Source organism: Leucoraja erinacea, chromosome 26, assembly GCF_028641065.1.
Source record: "Leucoraja erinacea ecotype New England chromosome 26, Leri_hhj_1, whole genome shotgun sequence".
Taxonomy (NCBI): domain Eukaryota; kingdom Metazoa; phylum Chordata; class Chondrichthyes; order Rajiformes; family Rajidae; genus Leucoraja; species Leucoraja erinaceus.
Window position 1 is genome coordinate 31097005 of NC_073402.1, and position 11702 is coordinate 31108706.

General features: G+C 50.8%; 1 protein-coding gene across 1 annotated transcript in view; it reads left to right on the forward strand.

The window, feature by feature from the left end:
- The window catches only part of LOC129709934 (forkhead box protein O3-like), a 92428-nt gene extending 82800 nt beyond the window's left edge, over positions 1 to 9628 (forward strand). Inside the window, exon 3 of the mRNA XM_055656627.1 lies at positions 8189 to 9628. Coding sequence (XP_055512602.1) covers positions 8189 to 9616 — 1428 coding nt within the window. The 3' untranslated portion in view covers positions 9617 to 9628. The remainder of the gene's footprint in view (positions 1 to 8188) is intronic.
- The last annotated feature ends 2074 nt before the right edge of the window (positions 9629 to 11702 follow it).

An 11702-nucleotide genomic window follows, 5' to 3' on the forward strand; every position in this document is an offset into this window, starting at 1 on the left:
GGTGATGGTGTGACACTTAAATTAACAGACTAAACGCTTCACCCACGGTATGGAATTAACATCAGTCAGAGATGAGCAGAATCTGAGCTAATTCCTCTCCTCCGCAGAGCACTTGCTAATTACACCTCTCTTCAAGTTCAGTCATTTGGCGGCATGGTGGTGCAGTGGAAGAGTTGCTGCCTCACAGCGCCAGAGACCCGGGTTCGATCCTGACTACGGGCGCTGTCTGTACGGAGTTTGTACGCGTTTGTGTTTATAGGTTGTTTGTCTTTTTGCACAAAAGACCACGAGCATTGCCACTTTTCATTTCACTGCACATCTCGTATGTGTATGTGACAAATAAACTTGACTTGACTTGACTTGACTTGACCTGCAAGGGTTTTCACTGGTGCTCCATAGAAACGTAGAAAATAGGTGCAGGAGTAGAGGCCATTCGGCCCTTCGAGCCTGCACCATCCGCCATTCAATCAAGTCAAGTCAAGTCAAGTCAAGTTTATTTGTCACCTACACATACGAGATGTGCAGTGAAATGAAAGTGGCAATGATCAATATGATCATGGCTGATCATCCAACTCAGTATCCCGTACCTGCCTTCTCTCCATACCTTTAGCCACAAGGGCCACATCTAACTCCCTCTTAAATATAGCCAATGAACTGTGTGGCCTCAAATACCTTCTGTGGCAGAGAATTCCACAGATTCACCACTCTCTGTGTGAAATATCCTCCCAGTTTCCTCCCACACTCCAAAGACCTGCTGGCTAGGTTAATTGGCTTGGTGCAACTATAAATAAATGGTCCCTGGTGTGTGTAGGATAGTGTGTAGGGGATCACTGGTCGGTATAGACTCGGTGGGCCGAAGGGCCTGTTTCCGCGCTGTATCTCTATAAACTCGTACTCTGCATACCATCGTCTGATCACATGTCAGTTTGAAATGAGTATTTCTGCAAAAGTGGACTTATTTCTTGGAAGGGAATGCACACGTGCTCCTTTGGGAGTTATTTTGGAATCTTTGACTGTAGAGGGGCTGTGTGTCTTAAATCGGCCTCTGCATCCAAGTGCCTCTCAGGAATGTGCTGGACACTGGCGTTTTTTAATCCACTCCACTTTTCTTCCTTGAAAGCAGTAACTTACTGACTAGTCCTGGGTTCATGGCCCAAGGGACCACCTCCGCACGGTTTGCAAACTCCGACCTGATGGCTCAGCACCTCAACTCCCCCTCCCATTCCGAATCCGACCTCTCTGTCCTGGGCCTCCTCCATGGCCAGAGTGAGTCCCACCGCAAATTGGAGGAGCAGCACCTCATATTTTGCTTGGGTAGTTTACACCCCTGCAGTATGAACATTGACTTCTCCAATTTGACTTCTCCTTGCTTTCTCCCTCCTTCCCATCTCTCCCACAGCCCTCTGTCTCCGCCTCTTCCTTACTTCTTCCCGCCCCTCCCCACCCCCACATCAGTCTGAAGAAGGGTCTCGACCCGAAACGTCACCTATTCCTTCGCTCCATAGATGCTGCCTCACCCGCTGAGTTTCTACATCATTTTTATCGACCTTCGATTTTTCCAGCATCTGCAGTTCCTTCTTAAACACTCCTTACCATTCAGTGAGTCTGGCCCCAGGTCCTTTCTGGTATCGAGTGCCTTGAGAGTGTCTGTCTTCACAAGCTAACAGGATGCAACTAATATACCCACCAGTTCAGTTTAGTTTATTGTCACGTGTGTCGAGGTACAGTGAAAAGCTTTTGTTGCGTGCTAACCAGTCAGCGGAAAGACAATACATGATTACACTCGAGCCGTCCACAGTGTACAGATACAGGATAAGGGAGTAAGGTTCAGTGCAGCAAAGTCAGGCCAAGGATACAACAATGGACCATTGTGGGCTCCACATTTGGTCCATTGCTCGCTCCGATTTGTTCTGAACCTTTTCATTCCTCTAGTTTCCCTCCTGCCTAACCCTCAGCATGAAGAAGGGTCTCGACCCGCTGAGTTATTCCAGCACATAGTGGCATGGTGGTGGCACAGCGGTAGAGTTGCTGCCTCACAGTGCCAGAGACCTGGGTTCCATCCTGACTACCGATTCTGACTGTATAACGTTTGTACGTTCTCCCCCCCCCGACCCGCGTGAGTTTCCTCCGGGATTTTCCTCCCTCACTCCAAACGTGTACAGGTTTGTAGGTTAATTGACTTGGTGTAAATGTAAATTGTCCCCAGTGTGTGTAGGATAGTGTTAGTATGCGGGGATCGCTGGCCGGCACGGACTTGGTGGGCCGAAGGGCCTGCGCTGTATCTCTAAACTAAAGTCAACTAAAATCTTCCAAAGATGGGTCCAGTCCAAAACGTCACCTATCCATGTTCCCCACAGATGCTGCCTGACCCGCTGAGTTACTCCAGCACTCTGTGAAACGCCACCTATCCATGTTCTCCACAGATGCTGCCTGACCCGCTGAGTTATGGTGCAGCAGCATCTATGGAGCTAAGGAAATAGGCAACTTTTCGGGCCGAAATCCTTCTGGAAATAGGCAACGTTTCGGGCCGAAACCCTTATGGGTTTCGGCCCGAAACGTTGCCTATTTCCTTAGCTCCATAGATGCTGCCTGACCCCTGAGTTACCCGGCACTCTGTGAAACGTTACTCATGTTCTCCACACTCTGACCCAAACGTCACCTATCCATGTTCTCCACAGATGCTGCTGACCCACTGAGTTACTCCAGCACTCTGTGAAACGTCACCTATCCATGTTCTCCACAGATGCTGCTGCCCGCTGCTGAGTTACTCCAGCACTCTGTGAAACGTCACCTATCCATGTTCTCCACAGATGCTGCCTGACCCGCTGACTACTCCAGCACTCTGTGGCTGTTGTGATGTCGTTTTTAATACCATCCCTTTGCCTTCCTTGGCCATTGTGATGCAAATAGCACTTGTGAGTCAGCGATGTGCTCCTCACCCTGAACTCTTCAACTCACTCGCCAAACTCTTCGACTGGAACACAGAGTCCTCGCAGGCCGCGGGTGACCACGGATGTCCACCCTTTTCATCTGGGATCTTGCACCTAATCACTTGTGTTTTGGGGGGCTGGCGTTAGTCATGGGTCAGAGGATCTTGGCTCCTCGTGAGAAGATGATGAATTCAAGTCGCCTTCCTGAGGTTGGAGGCCCCAACTGGAGACTAAATGTGGACAAGATGTGGAGGAAGGAACTGTAGATGTTGGTTTATACTGAAGCAAGTGCTGGAATAACTCAACGGGTCAGGCAGCATCTGTGGTGAAAAGGAATATGTGACGTTATGTAGATACAAGGAAGACACTGCAGGTGCTGGTTTACCAAAAAAAAGACACAGAGTGCTGGAGTAACTCAGAGGGTCAGGCAGCATCTCTGAAGAACATGGATAGGTGACGTCTCAGATTGAGGTGTGACATTTCGGTTCAGGACCGTTCTTCAGGCTGAAGAAGCATCCTGGACCCAAAACGTCACCTATCCATGTTCTCCACAGATGCTGCCTGACCCGCTGAGTTATTCCAGCACTCTGTGAAACGTCACATATCCATGTTCTCCACAGATGCTGCCTGACCCGCTGAGTTATGGTGCAGCAGCATCTATGGAGCTAAGGAAATAGGCAACTTTTCGGGCCGAAATCCCTCTGGAAATAGGCAACGTTTCGGGCCGAAACCCTTACGGGTTTCGGCCCAAAACATTGCCTATTTCATTAGCTCCATAGATGCTGCCTGACCCGCTGAGTTACTCCAGCACTCTGTGAAACGTCACCTATCCATGTTCTCCACAGATGCTGCCTGACCCGCTGAGTTACTCCAGCACTCTGTGAAACGTCACCTATCCATGTTCTCCACAGATGCTGCCTGACCCGCTGAGTTACTCCAGCACTCTGTGAAACGTCACCTATCCATGTTCTCCACAGATGCTGCCTGACCCGCTGAGTTACTCCAGCACTCTGTGTCTATCTCTTTTAGTATTTTATCGTTTACTTTCCAAAATGAACCACCTCTCATCTTTGGGATTAATTCAGCTGAGTTTTAGAGATACAGCGCGGAAACATGCCCTATGGCCCACCGAGTCTGCCCCGCCACACTTTAAAGGGCCTGTCCCACTTGGCGATTTTCTCGGCGACTGCCGGCATCATTGACCGACGTGTCAGGTCACCGAAAAATCCGCGGCGTGACCACGTATTTACGCGCGGTGTTTTTTCAAGCGTCGCGACATTTTTTTTGTCACCGCTGGATTTTGAAATGTTCAAAATCTTTTGCCGACCCTGATACGATGCCGGCAGTCGCCGAAAAAATCGGCAGGTGGGACATGCTCTTTACACTGTCCTACACACACACACACACACCAGGGACAATTCCCAATGTCCACCTCGCCAGTTTCAGCTAGTCTATATCATGTCTCAATGCAAACCTAAGCTTCCCTGTCCTCGATAGGGGAAAAATCCGATCGTTTTGCTGACACGTGATCTTTGACATCCATCAAACTGATGCCAAAGATCACTTGTCGGTCTTTTAAAGAGGATATTGGATATCCCGGCAAATATCTATTCCTTACACAACACCACTGAAATAGATCACCTGTGCAGGATCTAATAGTGGATTGTAGATCCACTCTGCACTAGTTAGAATGATACAGCGTGGAAACAGGCCCTTCGACCCAACATAGATACATAGAAAATAGGTGCAGGAGTAGGCCATTTGGCCCTTCGAGCCTGCACCGCCATTCAATATGATCATGGCTGATCATCCAACTCAGTATCCCATTCCTGCCTTCTCTCCATACCCCCTGATTATTTAGCCACAAGGGCCACATCTAACTCCCTCTTAAATATAGCCAATGAACTGTGTGGCCTCAACTTCCCTCTGTGGCAGAGAGTTCCAGAGATTCACCACTCTCTGTGTGAAAAATGTTTTTCTCATCTCGGTCTTAAAGGATTTCCCCCTTATCCTTAAACTGTGTGACCCCTTGTCCTGGACTTCCCCAACATCGGGAACAATCTTCCTGCATCTAGCCTGTCCAACCCCTTAAGAAGTCATGGCAGGGATACAGGCCCTTCGGCCCAACTTGTCCACGCCGGCCAACATGCCCCATCTACACTAGTCCCACCTGCCTGTGTTGGGCCCATATCCCTCTGGCATCGTAAGGCAGCAACTCAGCCATTGCACCACAGTACCTCCCTTAGACAGTTTGCATGGCACACTATATTGATGGAGCGTGTAGGAAGGAACCGCAGATGCTGGTTTAAACCGAGGATAAACGCAAGTTTAAACCAAAGATTTTATCTCTGTTTACTTTGTTGTTACCTTCCCCGATCTATTCTACATTTTCCTTGATCTGCATCCCCTTTGATGTGTCCTTCTCACACCTCGCACTTCCTTATCTCTGTATCTCCCCCTCCCCCAGACTCTCAGTCTGAGGAAGGGTCTTGACCGGAAAAACATCGCCCATTCCTTCTCTCCAGAGATGCTGCCCGTCCCGCTGAGTTACTCCAGCTTCGGGGTAAACCAGTTCATTCCTACACACTACAAATTCTAAGACATTTACGAAAGAACTGCAGATGCTGGAAAAATCAAAGGTAGATGAAAATGCTGGAGGAACTCAGCGGGCACAGCAGCATCTATGGAGCGAAGGAATAGGTGACATTTCGGGCCGAGACCTGTTTCTGTGTCGTTCAATGCCTTTGTCTCTCCATGGCCCCAATCCCAAATCGCTCAGGAATTCCTGACCATCTTAGACAATAGATAAAAGGTGCAGGAGTAGGCCATTCGGTCCTTCGAGCCAGCACCGCCATTCAATGTGATCATGGCTGATCATCCCCAATCAGTATCCCGTTCCTGCCTTCTCCCCATATCCCCTGACTACGCTGTTTTTTCACACAGAGAGTGGTAAATCTCTGGAATTCTCTGCCGCAGAAGGCAGTTGAGGCCACAGTTCATTGGCTATATTTAAGAGGGAGTTAGATGTGGCCCTTGTGGCTAAAGGGATCAGGGGGGGGGTATGGAGAGAAGGCAGGAACAGGATACTGAGTTGGATGATCAGCCATGATCATATTGAATGGCGGTGCAGGCTCGAAGGGCCGAATGGCCTCTACTCCTGCACCTATTTTCTATGTTTCTATGTTTCTATCTTCCCCCCATCTGACATCTCGTTGTTCTCTGCTTTCCAATGAGTGTACAATGGGGAAGAAAGGTCTCGACCCAAAACGTCGCCCATTCCTTCTCTCCAGAGATGCTGCCCGTCCCGCTGAGTTACTCCAGCTTTTTGTGCCTATCTTCGGACTGTGCAATGGGACCCTGGGCCCAACAAAAAAGAAACCTCTCTCAGCTGGCAGTGAATGACGCTGCCTGCCGGGAAGTGGAACAAAGGTCACAAACAAGAGGAGATTTGGAAACCACCTCCGCAAACAGACACGCGGGCGGGCGGGCTTAGATAACTCACAACCTCGTGGGGGATGGAGTTCTTGAAAGGAAATAAAAGTTTAAAGTGGAGCCTTTCTCAGTCTGGAGTTGGTCCGATGCCTAATGTTCTGTCGAAGCAAAGGCACAAAAGATTCTTGAATTAGCCGCTTAATGAAGAGATCCTTTTTCTTCAAATGAAGAAAGGCTTGCATTGTTATTGCAGAGTTTAGAACGCATGAAAAGTGATAAAAAATAGTTTATTTTAGTTTAGTCCAGTTTAGTTCGTTGTCACGTGTGTATCGAGGATTAGCGAAAAGCTTTCATTGCGCGCTAACCAGTCAACGGAAAGACGAAACGTGATCACAATCGAGCCATCCACAGGGTGAAGGGAATATCGTTTAGTGCAAGGTCAAGTCCAGTAAAGGCCATAAGGGATAGGAGCAGAATTAGGCCATTCGGCCCATCAAGTCTACTCCGCCATTCAATCATGTCTGATCTATCTCTCCCTCCAAACCCCATTTTCCTGCCTTCTCCCCCATAACCTCTGACACCCGCACTAATCCAGGGCTGGCCTAGAAACATAGAAACATAGAAATTAGGTGCAGGAGTACGCCATTCGGCCCTTCGAGCCTGCACCGCCATTCTATATGATCATGGCTGATCATCCAACTCAGTATCCCGTACCTGCCTTCTCTCCATACCCCCTGATCCCCTTAGCCACAAGGGCCACATCTAACTCCCTCTTAAATATAGCCAATGAACTGGCCTCAACTACCCTCTGTGGCAGAGAGTTCCAGAGATTCACCACTCTCTGAGTGAAAAAAAGTTCTTCTCATCTCGGTTTTAAAGGATTTCCCCTTTATCCTTAAGCTGTGACCCCTTGTCCTGGACTTCCCTAACATCGGGAACAATCTTCATGCATCTAGCCTGTCCAACCCCTTAAGAATTTTGTAAGTTTCTATAAGATCCCCTCTCAATCTTCTAAATTCTAGAGAGTATAAACCAAGTCTACCCAGTCTTTCTTCATAAGACAGTCCTGACATCCCAGGAATCAGTCTGGTGAACCTTCTCTGCACTCCCTCTATGGCCTAATGTTGTGCCTTCCATCACAGTGAGGAATGCTGTGGTGGATGTTTATGTAAATTTTTATTGTGTGCTTGTGTGTTTCATTGTACCGTTGCTGGCAAATTCATTTCACTTGCACTTTGTAAACTAATTGTAATTGTGGATCCATCTATCTCTGCCTGTGTCTGATTAAAGATTGTCTGGGGTGGGGGGGGTCTCCAATGAGATAGATGGCAGTTGTTGATGAAGTGCGGTTTTAAAGCTGGTGCTGGTGTGAAGCTCGGGAGAGCTCTTGGAATGAACTCGTACAGTGGGGCAAGGCTCGCCTTGCCCCACTGTACGAGTTCATTCCAAGAGCTCTCCCGAGTTTAAAAAAAATCAAACTCGTGGCAAGCACGGAGAATGAACGTAGCGGGTACGTCGGAGCTCGGGGACGTCTCTTAGCGGCTTGTAACGCTAACGGCAGGTACTCGGGGAGACTCGCTAACGGCAGGTAAGCACGGGAAGACTCGTGAAGATTTTTCAACGCGTTGAAAAATGTCCACGAGAGCCCCGAGTACCGACGAGTGGCCATTACCGTAAATCTCCCCGTTCGAATCAGGGGCAAACTCTGGGAGAGAGCTCTTGGAATGAACTCGTACAGTGGGACAGGGGGTTGTGTGTAGTCTGTGCCGATGTTGCCCTCTGTCTCACCTGCCGTCTCTCTCTCTCTTTGTGTGTGGTTTTTACAGAACTCCATCAGGCACAACCTGTCGCTCCACAGCCGTTTCATCCGAGTGCAGAACGAGGGGACGGGCAAGAGCTCGTGGTGGATGTTGAACCCGGACGTGAGCAAGAGCGGCAAGTCACCGCGGAGACGTGCCGCCTCTATGGACAGCAGCAGCAGCAGCAAGTTCCTGAAGAGCAAGCGGGGGGCGAGCAAGAAGAAGGCCAGCCTGCAGGCAGGGCAGGAGGGCAGCGAAGGCAGTAGCCCCTCGGGCCAGCTGGCCAAGTGGTCTGGCAGCCCCGCCTCGCTGCACGCCAGCGACGAGTTTGATGTGTGGACTGAGTTCCGGTCCAGGGCCAACTCTGGGGCCAGCACCCTGAGTGGCCGCCTCTCGCCCATCATGGCCAACTCGGAGATGGATGAGCTGGAGGATGATGAGGAGGAGACCCCCTCCTCCCCGCTCCTCTACCCCAGCCCCTCCAGCACCTTGTCCCCCTCTGTGGCCACAACACACAACTGCTCGGCCGAACTGCCCAGGCTGGCCGACATGGCCGGAACCATCAACCTGAACGAGGCGTTGACTGAGAACCTGCTGGAGGAGTTACAGGACAAGTACAACATGAGCCCGGCCCAGCACATCCCCGCTCCCTGCCTCCGCTCCCGGAGTTCCAGCTTCTCCTTTGGGTCCAAGTGTCCGGCGGTGGCCGGAGGCTACAGCCCGGCCCTCTACAGCCCGGCTGCCATCACTGTGCTCAGACACTCGCCCATGCAGACAATCCAGGAGAACAAACAGGTCACCTTCTCCACCATCAATCACTACGGCAACCGCATGTTGCAGGATCTCCTGAGCCCAGAGTCACTGAGGCACAAGGAGGTGATGATGAGCCAGTCCGACCCGCTGATGCCTCAAGCCCAGAGACACATGTTGATGTGTGGAGGAGAGTCGTCTCTCTCGCCATTCAACGGCCAGTCGCCGCGGTTGATCAACGGCGACCCCTTCCACCGGCCGTTGGCGGCGCCCAGCGCTGCCCCCCCTCTCAGTAACGGTGCCTTAGCCAGCAGCAGCGGCAGCCCCACCGGCCTCATGCACATGCACGCCGACACTGGCCACCTCTCCATCACTCCCCACCACCTCCACAGCCAGCTCCACTCGCTCGCCGGCCACGGCCTGCAGATGGACGGCACGGACTCACGGCTGGTCCACTGCCACGCGGCGCATCACCACCTGCCCACCGCCGGCCACGACAGGTTCCCCGCCGACCTGGACCTGGACATGTTCCACGGCAGCCTCGACTGCGACGTGGAGTCCATCATCCTCAACGAGTTCATGGAGAACGAAGAGCTGGACTTCAACTTTGACTGTGCCTTGCCCACCCAGACCGCTGGCATTAACATGGTCTCCTCCCTCCCCACCGCCCCACAGACCAGCAACCAGTCCTGGGTGCCTGGCTGACCACCACACCTCCCCCCCCCCCCCCCCCCCCCCCCTCCCCCACCCCACTCCACCCCACCCCACCCCCCCACCCACGGGGTCTCTTCAGCCATGTGTGTGATGAAAGTTTTAGTTCAGATCAGACCAAATTAACGCCTGGTTTCTTGAGGAAAAACACGGAGAGATCCCTCTAGCTTCCTCTACCCTAGTCTTGCAGTCAAAACCAGGGCAATATTGTGTTTCTCAGCGAACAGGTCTGGTGCAACAACTGAAGTGAAATCACATTCACTAAGCAGCAAATCTAAGGCCACAGTGAGATTAGGCCATTCGGCCCATCAAGTCTACTCCGCCGTTCAATCATGGCTGGTCTATCTCTCCCTCTCAGCCCCATTCTCCTGCCTTCTCCCCATAACCCCTGATACTCGTACTAATCAAGAAAGAGTCTAGGCAACTAGCGATTTAATCGGTGTGGCCTCTTCAAAACAAAGTAGGTTCAATAATACCTGAATTTTTAATCACAGTTTTCTGTTCAAAGTATTCCTTCTTAATAGCTCTGCAGCTGGAGAAGTCTCTGAGTTTAATCCTTAACATTTTAAATAAACGACAGTGTGGGTTTCCTCATTTCTCTTTGTGCATCTCGTGACAAAGCTAATTCTATTCTCATAAGAGAATATCTCATTCTCAAAAAGGATAGGAGCACAATTAGGCCATTCAGCCCATCAAGTCTATTCTGGAGAAACTCAGCGGGTGAGGCAGCATCTATGGAGCGAAGGAATAGGTGACGTTTCGGGTCGAGACCCTTGCGGGTCTCGACCCGAAACGTCACCTATTCCTTTGCTCCATAGATGCCACCTCACCTGCAAGAATCTCGACCCAAAACGTCACCTATTCCTTTGCTCCATAGATGCCACCTCACCTGCAAGGAACTTGACCCGAAACGTCACCTATTCCTTCGCTCCATAGATGCTGCCTCACCCACTGAGTTTCTCCAGCATTTTGGTCTACCTTCGGATTCGGATTCAGATTCAATTTTAATTGTCATTGTCAGTGTACAGTACAGAGACAACGAAATGCATTCGATTTTCCAGCATCTGCAGTTCTTGAACATCAAGTCTATTCTCCCATTCAATCACGGCTGATCTACCTCCCTCTCCCAACCCCATTCTCCTGCCTTCTCCCCATAACCTCTGACACGCTTCTTTCTTAAAAGGTCATCGCAAAATGTACATGGGGACATTTCCCCCTCCGGCCCATTGTCCTGCACCCACAATGGCTGAAGCGCCCCCTCCGAATATTGACTTCTTACTGATTCTTTACTTCAGACTTTAGAGATACAGCGCGGAAACAGGCCACCGGCCCACCGAGTCCGCGCCAACCAGCGAGACCCCCCCTCCCACACTAGCCCTGTCCTACACACGTTAGAGACAATTTTACAATTTTACAATTTCACCCAAGCCTGTTAACCCACAAACCTGCACGCCTTTGGAGTGTGGGAGGAAACCGGAGCACCCGGAGAAAACCCACGCACGCAGGTCACGGGGAGAACGTGCAAACTCCGCACAGACAGCGCCCGTGGTCGGGATCGAACCCGGGTCTCTGGCGCTGTGAGGTAGATGTTCTACCACCGCGCCGGCGTGACGCCACCGCCTATCCACGTTGTCCAGAGATGATGCCTGGCCCCGCTGAGTTACTCCAGCAGTCTGTCACCACAGTGCCGCCCATTCCTCTGAGCCTTTTGTACAGTGAATGCACCAGCACAGTGTAGCCCTATTTAACTCTGGACAGGGATTGCAAGGAGAACTGTAAAATTAGCAAGTCCAACCCGAAACGTCACCCATTCATTCCCCTTCTCTCCAGAGATGCTGCCTGACCCGCTGAGTTACTCCAGCATTCGGTGTCTATCTTCAGTTAAATTGGCAAAGCTGCGGGGACTAGACTGGTGAAATGTAGTTCTTCCCCCGTGATCAACCTTAAAGCACTAAAGGCCACAAGTCGGAGCAAGAAACCAGAGTTATTTTGGTCTGGGTCGGAGTAGGTTCTTACTCAGTCTTTGTGTTTCTCAAACCACAGTTGCATTAAAGTCACCAAAGCTTAATTTTATTTTTAA